Source organism: Dermacentor silvarum, chromosome 1 (genome assembly GCF_013339745.2).
Source record: "Dermacentor silvarum isolate Dsil-2018 chromosome 1, BIME_Dsil_1.4, whole genome shotgun sequence".
NCBI classification, from domain to species: Eukaryota; Metazoa; Arthropoda; class Arachnida; order Ixodida; family Ixodidae; genus Dermacentor; species Dermacentor silvarum.
Genome location: NC_051154.1, coordinates 42,719,717 through 42,746,240, shown reverse-complemented (window position 1 = coordinate 42,746,240; position 26,524 = coordinate 42,719,717). Strand labels below are relative to the sequence as shown.

Sequence of the window (26,524 nt, the reverse complement as noted above, 5' to 3'; positions counted from 1 at the left end):
ATTAAATATTGTTAAGCAGGTTTGACTGTAATTGACACCCAGGATTACTACCATTGAGAAAACAAAGGAAAATGCTTAGGAACTGGGGATAAGAAAGACAATCGTGGCTGTAGATTGTTTTGTCACAAATCTGTCATCGTAAAAAGTTGTTCACTCATTCCATGCGTTGAGCACCAATATATATATATATTTTTTCAGAGCAACCTTTTCTGTTGCAATAAGGCTGCTAGTGAAGCTGTATGCCTTGAACATACTTAATATTCACCTTTTATGAACTAAGAATCTACTGACAGTGCAGAATTCTGCATTTGTTGGCCAGTGCAGGCACACATTATTGCGAAGCCAGGCTATGGTACAGGTTTAAATAGTGCTACTTGCACACTCTTTCTTCCGTTAACCTTAATAAAGCTCTAAAGTGGCTAATAAGCATGAAGGTCTACTCAAGCACTTAGTGCGTCTGTTTATAATATTCCACTTTTATTATCTTAATGGAGTACTGACACGAAATTTCGAAGTCGAGATAACTTGCGAGATCAATTTCTGCGGACACACATACATTCTCTACAAAATATCAGCGGAGAATGTAGCTTAAAACAAATTTAAAATCAGTCTTAAAGTATGTGCATGCAGAAAACTGCAATGTGCAGCACCTCGTGACATTGACATCAACAACGTGGGTTTGTAAACATCCCAGACCATTACCACAACAATGCTATGTCACGAGTTTGTGTTGGCTGCCATGCTCTTTGTATGTGCTCTTGCTCGTCTCACGACCTAGCCCTTTATTGCCGCACTCCCAGTCTTCCTCAGTTGTTAGTGGTAGCGGGATGCTCTCCATGTCACTGCAACAGTTTTTGTTGTGCCCGTTGAGATTTGCTGCACTATCTGTGCTGACTGTGGTGCACTGAACCACGCACAAAACGCAAGTACAACACATTGTCAGGTCCATACTGCGTCTTTGACTTCTGCCCAACACATTCAAGGCTGGCTATAGTCATGCATAGGTCCCCCCTCCCCATTCCCCGATGGCCCTCAGTGGCAGAAGTGGGCCGAGTTCGTGCGCATCACCGGACTCAAGGAGTGGACCCTGCTGAAAAGTAACTGCATTTGCTCACCTCATTCCAAGCATAGAAAAAAATTGGTCTTGCGCTTTCATCTGCTTTGCCTTGCTGAAAATTTGCAGAAAGATAGCATTTAATTGTTCGAGGGGTTCATTATATCACATGGCACTCTTACTTGCTTGATTTTTAAGAAGAAAATGCAAAATTGCCTTCATCTACGGAGAAGCTAGCTGTTGCCAAGATGGCGCTCGCATGGACCTATGTCACTGCCTATCGGCAGCTGTTAAAAGCAAAGTGGTCGTTCCAGCAGGGTTGCCACGTGGGAAAGGCAGTTGGTTTGAAGGTGCTTACATCTAAAATTGATCGGCTACGTCTAGTATGGTGGCGATTCCTTTCTGCAGAAAATTGTCGCCACTAGCCAACGAAATAAGGACAATGACGAGGGCGGCAAGGACATCGTGTGGCACGTGTGTACCTAGATAAAGAATAACAACTAACAAGGCTCCGGTGGGAGGGGAGGGAGGGGGGAGGCCGCAGTACTACACCATGCGCTTCCGCCCGGGCATCTGTATCTTGAAAGCCATCTACAGGCGGGGGCAGAGTCCTTCCTCCCTGCGCTGTGTTTTCGCGGCTTAGTTTGCGTTGATGCGAGCGGCGGAATGAAGGTCACTTCGCTCGCCGCTGCTGCCGCACTTACTCACTACAGCGTTTTGACAGTGAGTTTTCATGCTCATCGAGTGAGATGCGTTCATGTTTGCTTGTGTGTGCGTCACACCATGCTTGTTAATTTAGTTAGTATGGCTATGTTTAGAAGTTTATACAGCCGATAAAACTTCTGTCCTTACTTTGTATAGCTGTCCACTAGTTTGCTATCGCAATCAATGCTTCGCCTTTCGAGCAAAACTGAGACTTTTTTTTTTCTTGTTTGCTGTGGTTTGTTCACGTGCTTCCATAGTCTGATAATCGTTTTAGTGTTAGTATTTATTTCCTTGTTTTTAAGGGGAGGAGATACTTAATTTACTAATTTTCTGCTGGCTGACCTCATGAGGCACCACTCTGTATAATATAGGTACACCACACCATGGTAAGTAAAGGAGTTCGGGCTTGGTGTGCCATTGTGTGAAAGCGCCCCCTTGTCCTGTGCTTCCTTTAACACTAAAGTTTTATTTCTAGGTATGTAAATATAATTTGAAATGTTCAATTGGGGTCACCCCTTTTGGAGAACACATATAGCAATTTTAGCTGCTTAATTGTTGGTATTGAAAATAAAAACTTCCTTTTAATTGGCATCCTGTCCATGTTGTAACAAGAAATATTCTTGTTTGTTTCAGTTTGAATGAAGGCAAAGGGACTCAACAGTTTGAGCTCTCTTTAGAGCAGCTTTTGAAGTCTATCACTGGCATGATGCTATACAAGGCTGACACTGTGCTGCTCATTCAAGGTGCCTGCCTGAAATACTTTCCAGCCACCATTCCTGACATTCTGCACGTCTTCAGTGCAGAGCAGCTAAGGTGAGTGGGAACACTGTCTGGCACGTCAATTTATGGTCTCTACGAGCCCGCTTCATCTGGACCACTATTTTTCAGCCATATTGTTACAGAGCTGCTCAACAATCTGCCCCCTGAAAGGCTCACAAAACAAAAAATGATGTGTGTAAATGACATTGTTCATAGTGAGCTGTTTAAGTTTCCAGGTAAGCTGAATTTTTACCACCTATAAAGTCCTTCCCTCGTTACTGCTCAGTGCGTCATTTTATGCAATGTTGAACTGGAGGTAAAAGAAGTATACTAGACTTAGTATTTGGCTACTGATGCTGTTGTATATTTTCATCTAAGCATATTGGCTAAGGTCTGTTAATTAGAGTAGTGTAAGAGCAGATTGTGAAAACCTGACTGGACTGTGCACAAGTTTTGAAGTATTTCTCTTAACTGTCCTTTTACTCTAGAGCTGCCCAACTTTTATGCTTTTCATATTTTTTCCTTACTGCTGAATGTAACTTGCAAAAAAAAAATAAAAAGAAATTTCTGGGGAAATAAGACTGAGAGCATGCACCCAGCAATGTTTTTTCTGTCACAGACGCTAATCTTCAAAGAGATCTGCAAATGTATTGTCATTTCTTTACCTACCTGAAAGAAAAAATATGTAAAATCCCATTACTATTTAAAAGATGTCTGATTAAGTTTCTATATAGCGAGACTGGAAAAAGAAAACACTTTGAGAATGTTTATTTGAAATGAGACTTTAATGATAAATGCTTTCTACATTCATTATGTGTGCCCTCAAGAGGGACAATAGTAGATAACTTCTTCGCAATTGAACCATAATGTTGAAAAGGGGCAAAGATGTCACACTGACACCCTTGGTTGCCACTCAGTATGGAGAAATTTTGTGGCCCTACCGAAATGAAGCATTTTGGTGGTATGATTGGCACCCTCAATGAAGAAAAAATTGCTTCTCCATTGTTTTCTTTTTTAAATTGTTTCCTATGCAAAGGTGGATTATATCATTTTGTTGTGTTCACAGGTTACAGAATGCGCCAAACTGATCCTTGCTCACTGCTTGTGTGTCCTGTCCTGCCTGTCAGTCAGCAGAAATATATATACATTTATATATATATATTTTGGCAGTAGATATCTCTGTGTATGTCTGGAAGTTAAAGGGACTATAAAGGCAAATATTAAGTCAACATGGACTGTTGAAATACCATTCCAGGAAACTCGCAGCGTTTGTTTCGTGCCAAGAAAAAACTTCGCTAAAAGAGAAAATCGCGTCTGAAAAGCGCAATTCAAATCGCCCGCCCCCGAGCGGGGAGTTGTGATGTTGCGTACACCGTCACCACCTTTTACTGCCATTGGTGAGCAAAACGGTAGCTGACAGCCGGTGCTACGGTTTCATCCACAAAACACAAAAGCGTGGCCAGAAATCGAGCCAAGACAAAGCCGACAGTGCGAAAGCAGAAGGGAAAGCAGATGCCCGATCGTAAACATGCTCTTCAATGCTTGTTGGGTTTGGCCTCATTCTCTGCTACTTGCAGTTTGTGTGAGGTTCGCGAGCCAGCAAAACCAGCGCAGCACTATGCGAAAGCAAAACCTTTTGACTGCCCGCATTGTTATCAAGGGTAACGTCAAAAAACTCTTTTTTTCTAAGAATCAAATAAAAGTAGACAAGTAGAATTTTCTTTGTCTTATAATTAGGGCTCCGTGTTATTGGAGTTTATTTTTCTTGAAATTCGGAGGGTGTTTTTCGAAGTTTATTTTCTGGTGGAAATTCAGAGTTTCTCGGACTTTGTTTCTCGTAAATCTCCAATTCTCCTAAATTCGGAGTTTAATTTTGCATTATTCTCAATACTCCAAAATCTTAGATGAAATGATATCTGAACACAAAAACATCAGAACACACAAAGTGTATTTTTGTTGTCTGGAAGGTTTGAACGCATAAACACATATACACACAAGCACAAATACTTGAATACAAAGCTCCTACATTTGTGCGTATTACAACCTTAAAGCTTGTTGCAATAGATGCAGTCATACTTTACGAGGTTGCTGTCACTGATGGAAGCACGCTCCTTTCGATTGATGATTCTCAGCTTTGAAAATGCCCTTTCAACGTTTGCGCTAGAAGACTCGGCGCGCATCAAGAAAGCACTGGCCACTGGACAGTGTTAAGTCTCCAAAGGGACAGGGGTTCAACAATGTTACTGGTTAATTAGCTCTGATAGTTCACAAAATCACTCATGAGTTGGCTCATGTCGTCAGTTTCAAGAAACACTAACTTAAAAATTGGCGCATAGGTTTCGAACGCGCGGGGTAACTCGTGCTTCACATTAGGTTCACAATTTGAACACTATACCAAAACGATTCACTGGTGTACTGGAGTGCATCGAAAAGGTTCCTCTCAACTGTCTGTCTCCATTTTTCAGCGACAGCAGCGTAGTATCCATGAAGTTCTGCGACAGTCGTTAAGCGGTCATGCCTCTCGCTCCGTGCGCGACAAGCCTTTTGTTAAATGTGCAGTGGGTATGGTCTACGAGATACTGTTGATGTGAGGTAAAGTTTATATCGGTCAAACCGGCCGATGTTCCAATGACTGCTTAGAACATAGAATAGAATAGAACTTTCGATATAGAACAGAACAGGGTCACATTGGCTGTTAAAATCGGAGTTCATCGGATAAACCCGAATTGTCAAACATTTTACCGATGAGTGTATATTGGATTTTTTTTGGATTTACCCGAAAACACGGAGCCCTACTTATAATGCATTGCAATGATCCTTTTATTGTGAGTGGTTGAGTAGTAATGACAGAATTATAATGAGGAGTTCGTGCTTCATCGGGCTAGTGGAGTCTCAATTTGTGTCCTGCATTTACTTCAATTATTCAATTACTAAAGCTTTGTTCAGGATAATTTTGACGCCTTAGACGTTCTCAAGCATTACTATCTGTCACTCTAGCTTGACTTCATATTTGCTTATAGTGTCCCTTTAATGTTAGGTTGTTAGCATTTTTTTCTCTTGTGTACTTGAAGAGATAACGCTGGTGTAGCGATGACTGAGCATATTGCGCTTGTCTACAGCAGCTTCAGAAGCTTCGCGTTCAAATATGTGGCCAATGCTTTTCTGTCAGTAAATGTTGCGCATGTGTACACTGAATTATTTTTAAAAATGCAGCTGGTACAGCAAATTATTGAAAAGAAGTGCACCTTAAAATGATTATTCTTGTTGCTTGACTGTGCAGCGTAGATCATTGCACCTTATATGGGGGCAGCCTGGGACCACCCACAGTTGGTAATTATGTGGCTAGACACGGAAACTCTGAGTTACGGCTGCATTAAGAGCTATCTGTGTTACTTTTGCAATTGCATTGAATACGTACAGCGACACTTGGGAGTACTTGCAACATTTGAATATCCCCATTGCTAAACCAGGGGACCGCACTGTTTCCTTTCTGCCGCTCTGCAGCATTTGTATTTAGATGACTTTTAACTGTAGATTTTCGTCTTTGCTCCAGCAACCCTTTCAGAAGAAACTCTTATCACCATTTGCAGTGTGTTGACAGTGTGCTTAGCGAAACATAGAAAAAAGGGAAGAAGGGTTTTGGTCTCTGGCTAGTTGATATAGCATTCTGTAAGATGATTGGAGCCCAGAGACCTTGGGTGATGAAAAGAAAATGTGCAGACAGGATGAAGCACTTCTTGAAATCAAGTGAATGTGGAAAACTGACATGTGCAAGCAGGTGTGTGTGTGCTACAGTGCAAATGGGTTGATTGACAAGAATGTAAGCTGGTTGATTATGGGTCTCCGTGTCCTCTCTGCACATGTTCTTTCTTTTGTCCAATGTCTTTGGGCTGTAGTCAGCCTGAAGAATTGAAAAAGGGGTGTTTTGTAGCTACAGTCGAACCCATTTATAACGACATAGGTAAAACGATTTATCAGTTATAACGACCGCATTCCACTGCATTTACAATTTTTCGACCCTGCCTATTGAAACTACGCCCAGATATAATGAATATTTTCAAAAGTGCCATACTGTTACAGCGAACACTTCGAGCCCATTCGCGGTAAAAGGAGGGCACACATGAAATTCTGAAGCATGGAAGCGCGACTGAACTGGACGCACAGCAGCAGGCCCCCCGCTCCAGCCTGACCTTAATGAAGATACGACAGCCAAGAACAAGTGCCGCGCGCTGGTTTCAAAAGCTGTGAGGAAAGTCGCTCACTTTCAACCATGCTAGGGTAGCCATGCTTTCAAGGCACGTTTTTAGCGTGCTTCAGGGCGAGGCAGTACAGTGGCCGTGGGTTTCAATCTTGGAAACCATAGTTCTCCATGCAGCACCGCGTGCACTACGCCACTATGCCGTTTGGATGATCTGGACCAACGGCCACCCAAACGTTGCCATCTATATTCACGTGGCCTGGGTTGGCATGAACACCATGAACACAGCATGATGCACCACCACCACACAACGTTGCAAAGAGTCGCTTTGGTAACGCTTCATTTACATTGTTGCTGATAATGGTTCTTTTTGCTGAAGCGACATAGAAAATTCAACTTTGCAGCTCTTGGCACGCATGTAGCCAACTCTGCAGCTGTAATGGCAAGACCTTTTAAAAATGCCGGCATGCCGCTGTAGTTCTTGCTTTGAGCCAACTAGAATGCTTTGCTATCATATGCAGAATCCACATATCGTGTCCCGCTGATAGTAAAATATATTACAAGCTCTCGAACAAAAAATGGCAGAGACGCGCTCGTAGTTTCAAAATGGCAGGTGATCGGAACAGCCCAGACACCGTTTTTAAAGGGCTACGATGCCGCATTTCATTCTTTACATTATGTTTTTAATGAAAACTTGCAGCAAGATGCAGGACAATACCGGGAACAAACTGAAAATTTGATTTTCTGACCTAAGTGGTGTCGAACCATAACTGCCGGCGACAGCTTCAGTGTCGTTAATTTTTCGCATTTTGAAGGCCGAGTCTACATATAACGAACTACTGATACAATGACCACTTTTTGCAGAACTATTCAGTTTGTTATAAACGGGTTCGACTGTATTGTCCTATTGCAACAAGAATTTGTATATGCCAGGCTTTGAGATCTTATGGCTTACAAATTAGGCTAAGAATAAACAAGTGTGCTAGCCATTGCTTTTGTGTCATCGTTTCCAATGGCAAGGTGATTGGTACTTTTAGCCTAAGTTTAAAACAGTCTTAAAGCACCAGGGCCTTCATTGTAGGATTTCTCTCATTACCTACTGTGCCAGATATTTGCCATGCAGGATCATGTTTGTCACGACACATAACAGTCGGAGCGGTGGGGCAGAAAGAGCTCTAGAAGTAAAAATGTATGTTTTTTGTTGTTTTAGTGATTGTGCGATTTTGCAAATCATCAGCATATTTAATTACTCTGTTCTACCTAGAATGCCGTGCCATTCTGCTGCCTGTGATCAACCAACATGTGCAACTTCTCATGGAGAAAGGGGAAGAGCTAGAGCTCTGTGTCAAGATTTTAAGTGACATCATGGTGGTTCTTCATGGCCATGACCGGACACAAACTGTCGAAGACATATCAGTGGTCATGCATTCTGTCCTGAGGACTGTGATCCAGACTGTAATTAGGACCAACCGGTCTTTGCCTATTGTGGTATGTTCTTATAAACTAATAACCTAATGTCTATTGACCTGCATGCTTGTCTTTTGTTGTTACATTCCACCAAGATGTGTTATAACTTTTTTCTTTTTTTCCTCAAGGGTAACATTGTGGCTCTCATGATTTCAATACTGAGGCAAATGACCAAGTACCACTATCACAGCTACCTCGACCACTTTCAAACACCCACAGATCTTCTTGACTTTCTAATGGAAATTCTACTAGTCTTCAAAGATCTGGTCAGTAAGAATGTTTACCAAAAGGACTGGAATGATATGATAATGCTACAGAACAGGTACTTGCCTTTCCTCTTACCTTTGGCTTTGCGCTTCAAAATGCACAAACTTTTCAACTTTACCTCTTGCCTCCTCAACCTCTTCTCTGCCTAGTGTCATGCTGAAGGCTCTGCGTCACTTCTCATACATCATTCGAGATCGATTTACCAGTCCCTTTGATTACCAGGTTTGTGCCTGTTTCCTGTTCTGCTGGTAGTAATTCCATCTTTTCTCAGAATGGGCAAACATGACTTCATTACTTGCAACAGGTGTGGAACAACTACTTTCACTGTGCCATAGCCTTCCTCACTCAAGATGCACTGCAGCTGGAGAACTTCTCATACAACAAGCGAAACAAGATAATTGCCAGGTTTGTTTTGGTTCACTGTCATTTCATTTCGAACGTTTGTGGGCTTCACTAAGCATCAGCTGCTTTTAATTGTGTCTTGGCCAATTTTCTTCCAGGTACAAAGACATGAGGCGGGAGACGGGATTTGAAATACGCAAGATGTGGTTCAACCTTGGTATGGCATTACTTGTCACTTTGGCCTCGTGTGGCATCTTTAGTTAAAAAAAAAATTCATATCGCTACTTGGATCCTACAGAGTAAATAAAGGAAAGCTCACATTTCTGCTCTGAAATTTTGCACGACAACATGATTGCATTGTTCAAATTGAAAAACACCCATACTTGATGGTAGTGCTTGCTTGGTGTCTGTCACATAAAAGCAGAATGTTTGTTTATTCTTATTTATATGTTTGTTTGTGATTGTTTTAGACTCAAGTGTGGTCTTGGATGACTGGGCTGAAATTTTCTGCCTGATGTAGGCTTTCCCAACCAAACACAGCTGAACAGAAATGTGGCATATTTAAGGATAAGAAAACATCATACAATGTTTCAATAACACGCTCAGTCAGTATTTAAAAAAAGGATGCATATACAAAATTGATGACATTATACAACCAAATCATCAGAAGGCAGATATCAGGAGTGAAAAAATTAACCAGCGAAATTGTTGGGGACATACTATATTGATAAATTAGTAGCACAATGCCAAGTCAGGTAAAAAAAACTCGACACATTATACAAGCTGCTGATTAACACTTCAGTTTAGTTGAAGTGATGGTAACAGCTGCCTGTAGTGATAAAGTGAAAGTGAATACTGCTTGTCACATCTTTGTGTCATAATTTGTTGGGGAATCCTTATGTGTTTGAAACCACTAAAGATTCATGAAGCTTTGTGTGTGTTAAATTGCCACATCCTGCATTTTTTGTGCGCTTGACTTCAGAGCGAGGAGCAATGTTATTCAAAAAGAAAATTTTTAAACACCCACTAGAGATAGTACAAAAGGAAGACTCCTTGTTTATTGCATTGTGTGATCAGACCTGTGTGGATGGTTTAGGATGTTATGAATAATAATTAGTTCTCACACATTGTTCCACGCAAGGGTGTTGAGAACAAAGTCAAGAATTAATTGTGCAAGTAATATGAAGCACTTCAAAAAAAAAAAAAGAAAAAGCTCCTTCCAAGCAACATGCACATACCTGCAAGCACGACTTTTTCCTTGCGGGCCTATAATCACTGAGAATGCCTGACTTTTTATGTACAATTCACCGGTATGGTTCCAGCTGTCTTGATGAGCTCAAGCACACTACTGTTGTGGTGAACGCAGGGAAACAGAACAGTGAGGGCCCACACTGCAAAGAAGGCATCTAGCATTGTAAAATACAAATATCAGATGGGCACCCATCCTGCAACTTCTTTGTTGAGATTTGGTGGACTGAGTGCACTCAAATCCTAGTTTATTGAAGAGCTTTTTTGCACAAAGATAGCTGATGAATTTTGAGCATTCTTGTCAATGTATCAGAGGAGAGCCTTTAACCCACAGCTTCTGCAATGCATTCCTAGCAGCCATTCTGTGTAGTCCACCACAGAAAATGGAAACGCAAACTGACAGTGTAAAATGTTATCACTGCTTACCTTTAAATATGAAAAAAAAAATAAAGAAAGAAGAAAATAATGAAGGGAAATTCTTCTGCTGGGGCATCTTCCGATTTTATTCTCTCAGCCAAGGCAGTTCAGAATTTCTAATAAAGGAAGAAAAATCTGCTTAGAGTTGTCAAGGTTTCATTCATACAAACAATGTCTGTAGTACTATAGAAACTAAAATGTGCAGTCCCCTGTGGGCTTTGTGTATTTTCAGGCCTTTTCACTGCATTAACAAGGCATAAGCACATTGGGCAAGCTTCATCTCCATGAAAGCAGTCTATAATTCAAGTAATCCATAATAAACAAAGGTCATAATGATGCATGACTGTAGTGATAATGACCGAATTTTGGAAAAACAGTGTGGGGATATTTATTTGGTAGATTACGGTGGCAGAGTGGCATTTGTAATAGCTTCATTGTTTCTGTGTTGGTGCAAAATGTGCAGGCCAAAACAAGATCCACTTTGTGCCCGGTATGGTGGGCCCATTTCTTGAGATGACCATGATTCCTGAAGTGGAGCTGCGGAAGGCTACCATTCCCATCTTTTTTGACATGATGCAATGTGAGTTCTACTCTCCACGCAAGTCCGCCTCCATCCACCAAGATGACTGCTATGTGCACAACCTTGAGATCAAGGGAAACTTCCAAGAGGTGAATTGTTTTCCTTGCTAACCATGCAACCAATCACTTTACTTCTGGTCATTTCCGATTAAGAAAAAAAATCACCGCCTCTTCCACGCCGTGAAGATGGTCGAACAGCGAAGCTGTGTTAGTTACACCCAGTGTTACGAGTGTTACATGTGCATGTGTTGCACGTGATGCTATTGTATAAACACAAGTAAACACAGATCTACAACAGGAAGTTATATTATATTGAAACGTTGCGAGGCGAGTAGAGGCAGCGACTTCCGACGCTACTCGACGAGTGTCCAGTTCTCTGGTCGAAACCTGCCAAGCCGCCGCCAGAGGCATCAGCTGCAGTCACGGACACCACACGTGTTCGGCGCGAATGCAGGGAAACGCGGACGGCTTCGGCAGCAGCTCTACGCGTTTTGCGTTATCCAAAAGGGCGCGCCGCACAGGAACACCTTCTCTTATCGCCTGTCCTCCTCCCCTAGCACGCCTCTCCTTCTCTGCTGGTCACGTGACCTGCCCTCCCCCGGCACGGCTGTCATCCTCTCCTGGTCAAGTGACCTGCGGGATGCCGGACAGACGGTGAAGGGTCGACTAAGAACAGCTTCGCTGTTAACAATGATGTGTAGAAATATACGTGGCATGTATACAGTGAATCTTGGATACGGCGAATCCATAAGAAGAAACCTATTCCGCAAAATCGCATCCTGCAAAGCTTCACCTACCTTCAGACTGGTTAGAATACGTAAAGAACTGTCCATCATATACACGTACCATTCCGTCATCGCATGTGCTAGGTGGGGCTCGGCGTAAACATTGGGGAGGATCTACATGCAGTAGCTCACATAGATGGCAGTCAGTGCCAGTGTAACTGAGGGCCTGCTTTTCTAATGAAAGAGGCGTCTAGAAGTAGCTCTAGGCATTAAATATGCTATAGATAGAAGGCTAGAGGAGAATGTACGTAAAGTACACAGGAATTTGCCTTCAGAAATGCCAAAATCAACAAAATAATGTGGCAGAAATCTCTAAAGTTTGCAGTGAGTGAGTAATATTGCCAGTACAGAAGTGCCTCCACGTAGCTCACTGTTGGCATTGCGGTACAATCAGTTGTTACGCTGTGATACCGAGCTTCAATTTTTTTTAATGCTCTGCAGCAGTTTGTCAGACGTGGATAAAACCTTTTTCGCCACTTTCATCTGACAATAACAGGATGACAGCAAGCAGCACGTCCTCACTACCACTCGACAGCCGCATCTATTGGGCCATCTGGTCATGCATTTAAGTACATTTATTGCATTGTTTGTAGAGTATGTTTACTCTGCTGTTGCGCGTGCTTCCTATCACGTGTAAGAACAATGCAATAAACTTAAACAAATGATATGACGGTCTGGTTGATGTGGCTGTCGAGCCGGAGTGAGGGCGCACTGCTTACTGTCATCTCAGCACACTGCTTGCTGTCATCTCACCCTTGTCAGGTGTAAGTAGCGAAAGTGGTTTTCATCACATCAGGTGAACTATCGCAGAGAAAAAAAGAAAAAAAATGTATTTTGCTGGCATCAAACTCGTGTACCCTACCGTAGCAATAGGAGATTCTACTGCAACGCTAGAAACGGGCAACTTCCAATGATTTTTGTGCTCCTAATAATGGCCACTGACTGCGCACTGTTGAACCATGTGCTGCATGACTTTTTTTTATTTTGGCGTTTTTGAAGGCCAATTCTTGTGCACTTTACGTACATTCTGCTCTAACCTTTTATTTATGACGCATGGAGTGCCTACAGCCACTTCTAAATGTCTGTTTAGAAGCACGATGCCTCATACGACGCAGACCTGCCGTAATGGCATAATGGCTATGGCGTTGCACTACTAAGCCCGAGGGCGCGGTATCGAATCCCGGCTACAGTGGCAGCATTTCGATGGGGGGGGAAATGAAGAAACGCCCATGTACCGTACATTGGGTGCACGTTAAAGGGATACTGAACAAAACTTTTGCCACCGAGATTTTTAGCCTAAATGAAAGCTTGAGGGCTGAAATTGGTTGACACAACCTTGTTTTCAGGCAGAAACTAGCGGAAAATAATGAATTTATTGCATTTTTCGCAGAATACTGCGTCTAGTGACTGCACCGTGAACTAGAGGAAGAGACGTTTCTTTGACGTTATCTGTACCCGACACTGGCGCGAGCCATCTCCCGCGTCTATCCACGTTCATGGACGGTGCTGACCGCCAGCGAACGACGTGTCAACTGCGCAGCTGCTCGCGGCCGCATACTAGTTTTCGCAAGCAGAGCTTGTGCCAAAGTCTTCTATATCGCCGTTTGTATTGTGTGCAGCTTTTTAATATGATCAGTGAAGCACCTGGCACAACGCAGGAGAATGCCTCTACACTGCTGCGCGCAAGGGTGTGAGAAAAGTATCGTTGGCCGTGACAGGCCGTGTCATACCTTTCCGGCAGAGCCAAAGCTTCGAAGGATATGGATTCGCGCTGCACTCTCATCGCAGCCAACATGGGTACCGTCAAAGCGTGACTTTCTGTGCTCCGAGCACTTTGAGGACAGTGACTATCATACGAGCCCTGTTTTGCTGCAGAGCTGCGGCATGTCAGCAAAAGGGCATTTTAGCATCGTAGTAGCAGGGTTCTTCAATACTTTTCATCTGGTCATGAAACTTCCGTGTAATGCTATGGGAGAGCTTCATATAGCGCCCGCAGTGGACGCACCACAGCGCTGGCGCAAGTAGGTGGTGGGCTGGAGCAGACACCGAATAAACGCCACAGGCGGTCTATGTGTACGCTCGCTATTGCGCAAAGGTCGACTGCTTTTATCCGCGTGTGTATATTGTCGACACAACATGCAAATCACCGCCCTGTTTCTGTACACTGTTGAGAAACTTAAATGTGAACAGTTTCGAAACCAACTTCAACGCCTTGTTATAACGCCTGCTGCTGCTGCTAGAAGTGGATGCACATGACGTCATGGCGGTCGGCGAGCAGCCCTGCGTTTGCCACGTGCAGCTGCCACTCACTCACAATCTACCAAAAATACAGCCATCCATTAAAAAATATGTGAAATGAACACTGCGTATCGGAACCTTCACGTCTTCCGAGTTAAATTTCGATGCTTTCCTCATTTTTTATATTTTTGTTTAGTGTCCCTTTAAAGAACTCCAGGTGGTCAAAGTTAACCAAGAGCCTGCACGGCGTGCCTCATAATCAAATCGTAGTTTTGGCACACAAAACCCCAGAATTTAATTAGATACTATGCTGTAAGGATAACTCACACCTTTTTGCAAACGAAAGCTGAAAGCAACTTGAGTGGTTAGCAGAGCTAACTGTTCGGTGAGGAGTTATGCTTCGCTGCTTCAGGTTAGTTAACATTTATGTTAATTTGAGCATCGCAGTTTCGACTTCGACATGTTAGTAATTGAAAAATATGCGATCAACGGCTGCAACACTGACATATTTCCACCAATCAATCAAGTGGATCAGTAACTGAGCGTAATTGCATGATTAGTCCATTTGCGAGAGGTACACAATGTCATAGGGACGCAACAAGAAGCAGCGAATGGAATGCATGTTCATTCTGTGAAAGCGCACATCAGTGCTGTAGAAGCAGATGCGGCAGTTGTTGCAACAGTCATGAGCGCACGATCTGCGGCGGCTGCGTTCACTCAGGTATGCTCCACCCCAACACACAGAACAGGAACAATGACACGAGGGAAGTGCATATTTAGCTATTCCACGTGCTTATGCTCAACGTATCTTAGCATGAAGCATGCCGAAATCAACAAGTGGACATAAAAAACTGCCAAATCCTTCTAACGTGTCTGTAAAAAAAGGTGAAGGGATGTGTCGGATGTACCTTTAGCCACAGCCCTAAAAAAAAAAAGGTGGAAGGGGTGAGGGGCTGAGCTGTCATTTCGGAATTGTTGCTTTTAGGGATCTTGCTTTTTTTGTGCATGGTAGCTCAGTGACTGATGGGTAATATGTCATACTACTGAAAGGCAGGTGGGGAAACAAGGGCTCAAGAAAAAACAAAAAAGGCAATATAAATGACAATTATCAACTGAAAGGTTGCACAACGGCAGAAAAGGAGTAACACACAAATCTTATCTGTGCATGCTCAAGGTGGGGCAGCGCCAACCTGTTAATCATGGACACATGTGGTCACTCGCAAAATATGACTGTCTAGGCATCACAACTTTTTGTGCAAAATAATTGAGGGCTGACTTGCACGCTCATTACAGCTATCAATACAAGCCCCACCATGAGGTGAATTTTCTTGCTGTTATGTCTGAACAAAACTATACTGTTTGCAAATTTTGGAGTACACTTTCAATTGTGACAGGGCAACGAAAAGGTAGACGGTGTTCTACTGGTCAATAAACATTAAGCTCAATTAATCTCCGATTGATACAATGACCTGTATGCCCTACATAAAAGTGACTGCAGCTTAAAGGAACTTTGTAAACGTCACCCATTCAGCATTCTGCAAACTTGTTGGTATGCTTTACATAACACTTGTCAGGTCTTACTTGCAGTTCAACTGGTCTTTCTTTGCATGGCGGCGCATATTTTTCCTAACTTATTATCAGCTGTAAACACAATGTTGACGCCACATCTACTCCCTAGTAGACTAGTAGAAGTGTTCGAATCTCAAGAAGAGGCCTTCATGCAGTGAGGCATTGTGTCCTAAATGCTGCGTCACGTCAAAGTGATCATTCCAGAATGCAGCGTAATGGTTTGAACCATATCTAGTAGGAGTTAAGCTAACATCCTTTTTTGGGGGAAATGTATGTGCTTAATTAACATTGCATTGAACGTCGAGAAATATTGGGATGTTAAATTTTGCTAAGGCGACACTAAAAGCTGCCTAATTGGTGCGTTATGTTTTACTTCGTCTTTAGGCTTAGAATTTTGTATTGTATAAAATGAAAAGAAAATGAGGACAAATTTATGTATATATAATGAATTTTGAAATCAGATTATATATCTATGAAACATCTTTAAGGTTTGTAGTAAAATTGTCATTTTTGACAGTGCAGGCCTGTTTGAACAGTGTATTGTGACAGACTTTATAAAATTCATCTTATTTTCTGCACCAATAATGTCAAGATTTTCTTGCTAGGATTGTGCCATGGTTTATAAAGATAGAAATGTTCAAGTTTCCAGCCTGTTTGCTTATTCCTTCCTGCAGTTTGAAAATGAAATGATCACTAAGCTAGACGTTCTAGTCGAAGGTGGGCGAGGAGACCAGCAGTATCAAGAACTTCTTCAGAAAATGTATGTTTGCTCTCTATCAGCATAACATTTTCTTTCTCAGTTGGCCTTATGTACATTGTTCATGCAATTATCTGGTTTGTTTTGCAGTCTGTATGACTTGTGTGAAAACCATGCTGCCCTTCATGATGCTGGAGTCAGGTTTATCAAGACAGTGGTGCGACTGATGAAACGTCTCTTGGAGTACCGCACCATCATCACAGATGAAAACAAAGAGAACCGCATGAGCTGCACTGTGAATTTGCTGGTAGGGACCCCTTTGAAGCTCACACTGTGCGGCATTGCTTTCAGCTGTTTTGACACTTCATGAACGCATGGTCATGGAGCCCTAAAAGCTGAGTTGTGCAGTGGCGTAGACATGCTGTTACTGCAACTGATTTATGTTAATTGAGAGTCGGTGCAATGAATCTTTGTTGAATTATTGGAAGTTTGAATTCAAATTCTGAAGCTTGAATGATACACATATTGCATGCACCTGGTATATGCACAAGGCATGTTATGTTGACATTTTTGATAGTATGCCTATTAGTGATGCCCTACTTCAGTGTTACACTACTCATCATGTCCAAATTAGAGCCTCATAATTAAAGGCCTTCTGTTGCTTTGCTAAGTCCAGCCATTCCTAATGTGTGCTAATGCCCTCTGATTTGTTGCTTCAACCTGAATCCATATGCACTTAAGACAAACAGCTGCCTCCTTGCCTAGTACACTTCAATGTTCAGTATGAAGAACATGGAGTAAAGTGCAAGTGTCACTAAGTAGGGGAGGTTGGCAGTACTTACCGTAACTTGGTTGGCGGAAAATGCTAGTGATCTTAAGCCTTTGAGGGTCGAACGTTTTCGCAAAAACCGTGCCCCCGTGGTCAATGTTTTTTTTTTTTTTTGATGTAGTTCCCAGTATAGGAAATAATTAAAAACTTATAAAAATGAAAAAAATTTATTGCAAGCAATATTTTGCTTCAAACATGCTTTGCTCGCACCAACAGTATACATACAAGTACGCAATAAAGTAAGAGATTGAGAAAAAGGGCTAATAAAATTTATGGCTATCAGTTTGTTTTCACAAAAACATGTTTTGTCAGAATAAGTGCGTCAGAAACAAGCCAGAAGAAAAAACCCTTGAGCAGTCGCAATGAGAAGAGACATTGTGCACGGCCATATCGAAATCACGATTGTGCATACCCAACTGTACGGGAATACGTGAACTGCAATTGAAAGGCGAACTGTAGCCGAAGGCATAGAAACAGGAAACTTATTAGTATCTCTAAAGTTCGGCCGGAAACTTGATAGCTACCGAAAACATGATTGCAGCAACCGTAAAAAAACAATAGCATCTCCTCTACGCACACCGTGGAGGTAGCAGACGGCGCATCTGCGACCACGTGAGCAAGCGCTCTGAGGTAAACAAGTCGAGTTGTACACCCTGGTGAGTGAAAACACAATTTCAAATGACTTTGGTTTGACTCCATAGAGGTGGCAGCACCTCTCAACAACCAGCGGTGTCGAATACATGGGAAATATCAAACATAAGATCGCCTTCGTACATGTGTGGTAAGAACCCTCAAAGGGTTAATAGATTTGGTTGATGGCTGCCACCATCTCCTTCAAGAAATGTTTTATTTTTTCATGTCTGAAGATATCTTTATTTGGTGTCCCATTGGAGAAGAAAGATAGGAGCAGATACAATGTGTAGGTGGTTGAGTTGTAAAATGTTGCCAGTCTATTAAAGTAGCAAGTCACAGCTACAGAACCTCTGCTTGCTTTTGCACTTTCTGAAGTCTTTTGTGTTTGAATGTAAAATTCAACTATGATAATTCAGCACCATGTCAATGTCCGTATTAAAAACCGCCTTCTGCAGGAGATACCATGTTGCACAAAAGAGCAAGTGGGAATTATTTGAAAGTCACTCTTTTATTTTCTATGTGAATTAGGAAATTGTTTGAATTTACTGAAAGTTCAGAATATTTGAGTCTTCATTGTCACAAGCTTAGTCTAGGATTTTTAGCTCTCCTTATTACAAAAAGTACTTCGTAAAAAATAAAGAAAGAGAGAAAGAAAAAAGAAATATGTGGAATATGATTTCAAAGTAAACTGTTGTTACTATTTGCTTAGATATTAATGCTTATCATGTCTAGAGCCACTTGACTCTTTGAAAGCCATTTTCAGCTGTGGCTGGCTTGTAAGAACTGTCATTTTTACAGATTTATTGCTTGATGTTTGTCTTAGTTGTGTGCTTTATTGCAGAAAGTGGTTTTAAGCACTTTATCTTGAAGCCATTAAACTTATTTCTTGCAGGAGTTCTACCATGAGATCAACCGGCAAGAAATGTACATACGATACTTGCACAAGCTGTGTGACCTTCACCTGGAGTGTGACAACTACATAGAGGCAGCCTTTACACTGCAGCTGCATGCCAAGCTACTGCACTGGTCGGATGAGAGTCTACCGAGCCTGTTACGCAGTGCCAAATATCCCCAGTGTGAGACCAACCGTGAGCTCAAGGAGCGCCTTTACCATGATATCCTTGACTACTTTGACAAGGGCAAGCTCTGGGAGGCCGGCATCACGCTAAGTAAGGAGCTGTTGGCACAGTACGAGAATGAGACATTTGACTACGCCCAGCTGAGCTCTCTGCATGCACGCATCGCCACCTTCTATGAGAACATCATGCGCCAACTGCGACCAGAACCCGAGTACTTTCGAGTTGCTTACTATGGTCGCAATTTTCCAGCCTTTCTTCAAAACAAGGTGAGCGGCCTTTCTAGGAGCTGACTTCCATGTCACTGAGAATTATTTCTCAAGAAGGAGTACTTACTTTTTAAGAAATCTTGTATAAAGATATTTCACTGACATGTACCATCTATGCAAATAGGCAAAGAAGATGCATTGCTATGTGTAGTAGTCTTTACATTCTGACGTACGAAGTGTTGTCACACGGGTCAACATGATTGAAAACATGGGGCAATGCACTGTCACCTGCTAAAACCTACATGGATGAAACAGTGCTGTGTCTTCTTTCTGCTCTTCCAGGCAGAGAGTCTCAAGTAGCTCGATTGTGTGAGAACTTTCCACTTGTTACTACTTATAAGTCGCCATCAGGTTATTCACTTTTGTAATACTGTTAAACCTCGTTAAAACGAATGTGCATCTGACACAAAAATACCTTTGTTATATCCAATATTCATTATAAGCATATACACTAATGATAGTATTTCGGGTGAAAAAAAAAGTAATCAAGTCTATGAAAAAGAAACACAAGTGTGCTGTTTCCATCGGGCTAGCAAAAGGTCTCCTGTGGATTTTGATGGCCCGTTGGCAGCTTGTTGTGCCGATATAATGCTTAGAAATAACAATAAAATAAATGCACAGACTTTGCGCCATCACTCATACACAACTGTGCAATCACTGTGATCACCAGGGATTGCGACGTTTGCTTGTCAGCTGTGGTCCAACCAAGCCAAGTCACGGGCCAAGATGTGCATGCGCGTCCAGAATATGCCATTTCAACATTAAGGCCGTGCACTTAAGTTGTACTTGCTAAGTATAGTCTTAACTTTGCTACTACGACTGTCTGTCTAGCCTGTGCGTGTGATCTCGCACTCGATCGCCGATGGGTCTACTGGTACAAACATATTTGTTGAAAGCTTCTTTGAACGGTTTGTTGCCAGCCACTCTGCCAGCCGTTGGCAAATTTTCATCACTGCTGAACTGCCTTGGCCATTAGGCCTAACTAATAATCGGTGCCGCTTGCACAGCAGTTGGCAGTCAGAAGTTGCGGTTTGGTGCTGAGTCGACATGGTGGCAACTTTGTTCGCAGCTGCCATGTTTACAGCATGACTTTCCCAGATCACATAAAAAAAAATATGGTGGCTAGCTTTGCATGGCGTTGCTGTTGCAAGGGTAAAGGCACAGCAGAGCTGCATTTTCTGTTATTCAATGGTTTTGCTAAGGTTTTGCTATAGTTTTGCTAGGTTATGCTATATCAAGTTTTTGCTAAGTTCGGCAAGTTATATCAAGCTTTAATGTTCATATTACAATGGTTATGCTACATAAAGCTAGACAATGTTTATTCCTCTTTCATCCTCCTTATACAAGCTTCATCCCAGTATTTGCCCATGTTTTATCAAGGTATACCCACAAGCTAAACTAGGCTTCAACTCTGCAACGCAACTGCAAAGTCCCTTCGCCACCTTTGCAAGGGTTATGCCCAGTTTTCACAAAGTCAGGCAAAGGCCAAGCCCAGCTTCAGCTTGGCACAGCAAAGAAGAGCTCGGCGTAGCTAGGTAGAGCTATACGTGACTGGGCGGGAGCGGGCACAAGTGTTGTGTAGCGACGTTGTTGCTAGGCATGGCTTGGCGGCGGTGGTGCACGGCTTGGCCGTGGTGATGCATTACGTCACACCAGCTGCACCCGGTTGCCATGGCGACGCACTCACCGCTCGGCGAGGGGTTTTTTTGGATTCAGCAGACATATTACGCCCGGCTTAAACAGCTCCGGTGTTAAAAATCAAGCAGCACACCATGCGGCATTTGAAATTTCAGTATAGGGGCAGGTTCGCGGATCTGAAAAATTGTTCTGCAACTGTATTTGACATTTTTGCTACCAGAATACATATTTTGAGCCTTGTCTAAACAAATCTGCTTCCCTATATCCGATACTGTGTTTGATCTTGTATTTTAGCTTTCATTATAGCAGGAGAATTCATCATGAAATAAAGCATGACAAATAAAATTTTATATTTACTTCAATTTATCCATGTTCGTTATATTTTGATATTTGACTGTATAGTGCTTAGTTATGTGTGCCAGCTTTCAGCAGTGGGGCATACTAACTGAAATGCCTTTGCTCAGCACACGTTTTTGTTGTTCCTCCGATTCACAGTGATTCTGAAGCAAGGGCATAAAAAATTAAACTTGTGATGCTTATGCATTAACCCTTCACTTCTCATGAGTCTGTCAGTGAAAATGCATATTTCTGCCTCTTTTCTTTAACTGCATGCTTTTTTAACAACTTAAGGTGTCATGTACAATGCTATTGAAATTAATTTCCCACCTAGCCTACAATGTCTGTAATACAGTAACAACACATGTACAGCGACAGCAACAATTGTTGCCATTGGTGAACAAAGGATTAACTGCAGTCCTGAGAACTAAGCTGCAACATTGACTTTAGGCTGCTCAGAAAGATTATTTTTGTTGTGTTTAAATGGGAAGTGTAGCATTGTGTAAAGCACTGCTTCATTTTTTAATGGGTGTGAAGCACTAGCTCCTAACTAAGGTCATAGCATGATTGACTTGTGTACAGCTTGCAAAATAATGCTGTCTTCCTCATGCTGACATTGCATAATATCAGTCATGTACAGTATTCAGTGTGCCATTTGCATGCAGTGTAATTTGCATGAAATCATTGCATTCTAATTTGCATGAAATCATTGTTTTTGTTCATTCAGCTAAGGCTGTAGTGTGATGCTGCAAGCAATGGGCGTCTTTAATTTGCGACATTTGGGAAGTTTGTTGTCAACCAGATGGCAGCAGGCAAGTTAAGGAATAACGTTACAATGGCATGAGCTGGGAACTCAAGGCAGCCTGATCTGTTCAGGGTGTAAGGTAGCAGCGGTTGGCTTGCAGTTGTGCTGTCTACTCAGAAGCATGTTTCCCCATGCTATCACCTCATGGTGATAACCTTGCTTTTTGCCTTGCTTTCTGAGCTCAATTCACCTCATGAGAATGATGACTGAATCGACAGTGAGTGTCATTTTTGCAGCTCTGTTTGAAACTTTGGGCTCATACAATAGATTAATACTGATGAGAATGCACCAATGTTCCAGTTGAGAAAGCTGTGTGCATAGCACTTATATGCATCGGCACAGCTGTCTATGTCAGAAGCAGATAATCAAAGAGGCGTATGGTTGCTGCCATGCTTGCAAGACTGTTTGCAGCATCTTATCACTTGTCACTGTTGCAAACAACTGGCTGTCAGAGTGAACCAAGCATGTGTTATGAGTGTAGTGCCAAGCAAAATATATAAGGAATGCCTCCTCATTTAAAGGGGCCCTGAACCACTTTTTGTCAATGTGGAGAAAGGCGTTTGAAGTGAAAATGGGCCAGGGTGCGTACAGGTCCTTGAAATCCTTGAAAACCCTTGAAATTGAAAAGTGCATTTTCAAGGCCCTTGAGAGTCCTGGAATTTTTTTGCTTCCTTGAAAATCCTTGAATTTCATGAGCAATGCACTCTGATATCGACATTGCGACCTCCTTTCTGTGGTAGATCGGCATCGATCCGACATAGTCCCCATTTCAGAAACAATACGCCGGCACGAGCACACACGGTTCCGTTTTGCAGAACTACAGGAAAAAAATAAAAGGCTTCGCCGCGTCAAACCGTGAACGGAGTGAGAGATGCGTGCCGCGCTTGGGTGCCGGCTCGGCTGGCAGTGTTTATGCTGCTTTCCTCACCCTATCGTTCGTTTCACTCCTCGCCCGTCGGTCTGCCTTTTCCCACTTTCCCTCTTGCCCGTGAGATGAAGCTAAAGAGAGCTTTAGTGGAGCAACTTTACCACTGATGCTCAGTGCCTTTGTGCCTTCAGGTGGAGGTCTGTTATAATATTATTTATGATAAAATAAGTGCAATAACCTTATGCTGAATGTTTTGGAAATGTTTGATGAACCAACCCAGCTAATACTGCAGAAGCCTGAGAGCAGTTGTGAGTGTTTGTTGTGTTAAATTTAATATTGCGGACTTGAGAAACGATCAAGACAAGACATGTTTTACAAAATTCCAATATACTGTACATCTATTTTTATAATATAATGGATGTGTTGGAAGACTACACTGGATGGTATGAAAATGTTCGGTAAACTTGCCCAGTTAATACTGGAGAAGTCAGAGTAGCTGTTGGTAGCATTCATTGTGTTTTGTCAACTTTTTTTTCTTCGGCATTGTTGTGAACTTGCAAAGTGATCAAGGCTACACAATACTAACATCATTGGGATATACATTTATTTCTTTTTTATTTTAGCACAATAACCCTATGCTGAATGTTTTGAATATTTTTGGTGGACTTTACCCAGCCCATACTGCAGAAATCTCAGCCGCCGTTCTAAGCATTCATTTTGTGTTGTGATCTTGAGAAGTTATCAAGGCTATACATTTTATTTTAATTGTGATATACATTTATTTATTGTAATTGCAATAAAACTAGTCATTTTTGGAAATGTTAGAGTAAAGAAATCCTACTTTGGATGTCGCTTTGAGTCCTTGAAAAAGCTGTGACAGGTCCTGGAAAGTCCTGGAATATCCTTGAATTTTTGCCTTGGAAACCTGTACGAACCCTGAAATGGGCAATTTCAGAAATACTTTGTCGCAAAAAGTACTTCAATTCGTTCAGCAGAAGCGGAGTTAGTATCACACGGTCTCCGCTGTGCTCCCGTTCCTTCTTCAATGCCTTGCACTGCGAAGGCTACGGCGGAGTGGGGAGTGGCCATGACGCTCCTCCTTCTAAATGTCACCATGGCACGCAGTTCAAATTTTATTTTGGATGCTAATGTAGACACTACGACTTCCGATTTTGGCGCTTACGACGTGCTAAACGTAAGCCAAATGCACTTGTCCTTAGCGAGCTGCAGTGCGCTTAGCCAGTGGACTCGTTGCAGCACCCCGCGGCGGCGGCCATATCTATGCTCCATAGTCGACCTCAGTGACCAATAGGAGCTGCGTATGGGAATCCGCTTTATTACGAAATAAAGCCTCTGGAAGTGAGGGAGGAGCAGGCTTCTGTTTGAAAAGAGCGCGTTTGAGAGAAAGGTGACTGCGCGCTCCGCTTACGAGTTCCACGCACCGCGTACGGCAGCAAAACTTGGATGAGATGTTCACAGCAACATATGCTACCCGTGGACTATGTTATTTCACCAAGCCCGAGGGGTGGTTCAGGGCCCCTTTAATAATAAGAAGTTACTTGAAATAAGTCATTGGTTGAAGCAGCTTTACTTATACAAGCCAGTAGTAGTAACTTCACTAAACTGCATTCTAGTCTTGCTGCTACATTGTATCTTGTTAGCCCAGTTCATAAATGGCACAGTTTTGTACTAATTTAACTGGCTCTTCTGCACTAGTATTGAGATGCAGCTTAAGTACTGAGACAAACCTGTGCACGCAGAGCTGCTACTTGCATGAAGGTGAAGGTCTGAAGGGGGTCGTGTATCAAATTATGTGCAATATAAGGTTTCTTTTTTTTTTTTTAATCTGTATGAAACTAAAGCTGTGCCTTGAATGCTTGCTTACTAGGTCTTTGTGTACAGAGGAAAAGAGTATGAGCGATTGAGTGACTTCAGCACCAGGCTGCTCAACCAATTTCCCAATGCCATGCTGCTTACCAAGCTGACTATTCCTGGCCAAGATGTCACTGAATCACAGTCCCAGTACCTTCAGATAAACAAGGTGGACCCTGTAATGAACAACCCCCAGCGCTTTCAGAATAAACCTGTCCATGAGCAGATTCTCAAGTACTACAGGGTGAGTATGTTGTCAACTTCTTTACTGAATTGGAAAGGCATGTTGTATCGAGCTTATACTCTGTAAGCCAAAATAATAATTTGCAGTGAAGTGCATCAGTTGTAGTGCCATCCTTTATTGCCAGGCTGAAGTGCATATGTTTTTTGTTGCTGCAACTTAGTCTTATGGCTTTAAAAGTGCTTTTTTAAGCATATCTAATAACTCCAAGTATAATTATCTATGTTACTCTGCTTAAATGGGATTATGGAAATTGAAAAAGTGAAAGGTAATGCAATGATGTGCATGTATTGAATGGTAGTATACAACCTAAGGCAGTTTGCTTTTTATAACTGCCAAAATAGAGAATGCTACTTGAACAGAAATGAAGCTGTATTTCTGTAAGAACTGTGGTTTTTAGAGAAGCAAGCTTGTTTACTTTGCACTCAGTATATTTCTGAACATTGTTTGTATTCTCGATTTACTGCATTAGCATGCTGTTTTGTTTATTTACTTCTGTGTTCTTATCATGTTCTTTAAAAAAAATAGTTACTACCCTTCAAAAGAAATGCAGCTGTGTCTTTGGGTTTTTTATTCAGGTGAATGAGGTGAGCAAATTCACCTATTCACGTCCCCTGCGGCGAGGCGAGAAAGACTCTGACAGTGACATTGGCAACATTTGGCTTGAGCGGACCACACTAGAAACTGCCTACATGCTTCCTGGTATCCTTCGCTGGTTTTCTGTGATCAAAATTCACACTGTTGAAGTCAGCCCACTGCAGAATGCCATTGAGACTATGGAAGCCACCAACACCAAGATCAAGGACATGGTGCTGCAACACAGGGCAGACTCAAGCCTTGCCTTGAACCCATTGAGCATGCTGCTGGGAGGCATTGTGGATGCTGCAGTCAATGGAGGCATCGGCAATTATGAGAAGGTAAGAAGTTGGTGCAGTCTTTCTGTTCTTCTGCTTCGTTTTATTTTTATATCTTGCGTCATATATAAAATGTCTCATGTATTGTAAAATCATTGTGTATAGGGAAGTGACCACGAGTTTCATTTCCAATACATTCATGGTACTTCTGATTCCATGTGCTTGTTTACTTGTAAGTTGCATATGCCTGCAAGGAGCATCTGATTAAGCTTTATGTATATTGAGTGATGGAAACTTCATGTTCTTTGGCAGGTAATTACTAAATCATGACCGGAAGCTTAGCGCTATCCTTGAAAAGAAAAGTGTACAATCATTGCATTCTACCGTTAAGGACTGCGCAATGAACTATGGAACAAAAAATTTTAAGCGTATCATTGAGACAGGAAAACAGCAGTGGGGATTAGAGAGCAGATGGGGCTAGCAAATATTCTAGTTTACATTAAGAGGAAAAATTTAAGCTAGGCAGGTTATGACGCAGGTAACTGGTGGAGTTACAGAATGGGGTGCAACGGGGGAAGGGAAGCACAGTTGAGGATGGAAAAGAGTTGCTTTTAGATGGTGTGATGAAATTGGAAAATTTACAAATAAATTGAATTAGTTGGTGCAAGGCAGGTTTAATTAGAGATCACTGGGAGAGGCCTTCGTCCTGCAGTAGACATAAATAGGCTGCTGCTGATGATGATATTGAGTGGTCTTGCTTTGATGTTTATAAAACTGT

General features: G+C 42.2%; 1 protein-coding gene across 3 annotated transcripts in view; it reads left to right on the top strand.

The window, feature by feature from the left end:
- LOC119461662 (dedicator of cytokinesis protein 1-like) overlaps nt 1-26,524 on the top strand; it is an 87,695-nt gene that overhangs the window by 36,130 nt on the left and 25,041 nt on the right. For all 3 annotated transcript variants that reach the window (XM_037723048.2, XM_037723042.2, XM_037723036.2), the window contains exons 23-35: nt 2,393-2,572; nt 2,648-2,754; nt 7,981-8,204; nt 8,312-8,505; nt 8,600-8,672; nt 8,755-8,855; nt 8,951-9,009; nt 10,921-11,126; nt 16,303-16,388; nt 16,476-16,632; nt 18,680-19,132; nt 24,668-24,895; nt 25,471-25,809. In XM_037723048.2, the coding sequence (XP_037578976.1) occupies nt 2,393-2,572; nt 2,648-2,754; nt 7,981-8,204; nt 8,312-8,505; nt 8,600-8,672; nt 8,755-8,855; nt 8,951-9,009; nt 10,921-11,126; nt 16,303-16,388; nt 16,476-16,632; nt 18,680-19,132; nt 24,668-24,895; nt 25,471-25,809 (2,407 nt within the window). The remainder of the gene's footprint in view (nt 1-2,392; nt 2,573-2,647; nt 2,755-7,980; nt 8,205-8,311; nt 8,506-8,599; nt 8,673-8,754; nt 8,856-8,950; nt 9,010-10,920; nt 11,127-16,302; nt 16,389-16,475; nt 16,633-18,679; nt 19,133-24,667; nt 24,896-25,470; nt 25,810-26,524) is intronic.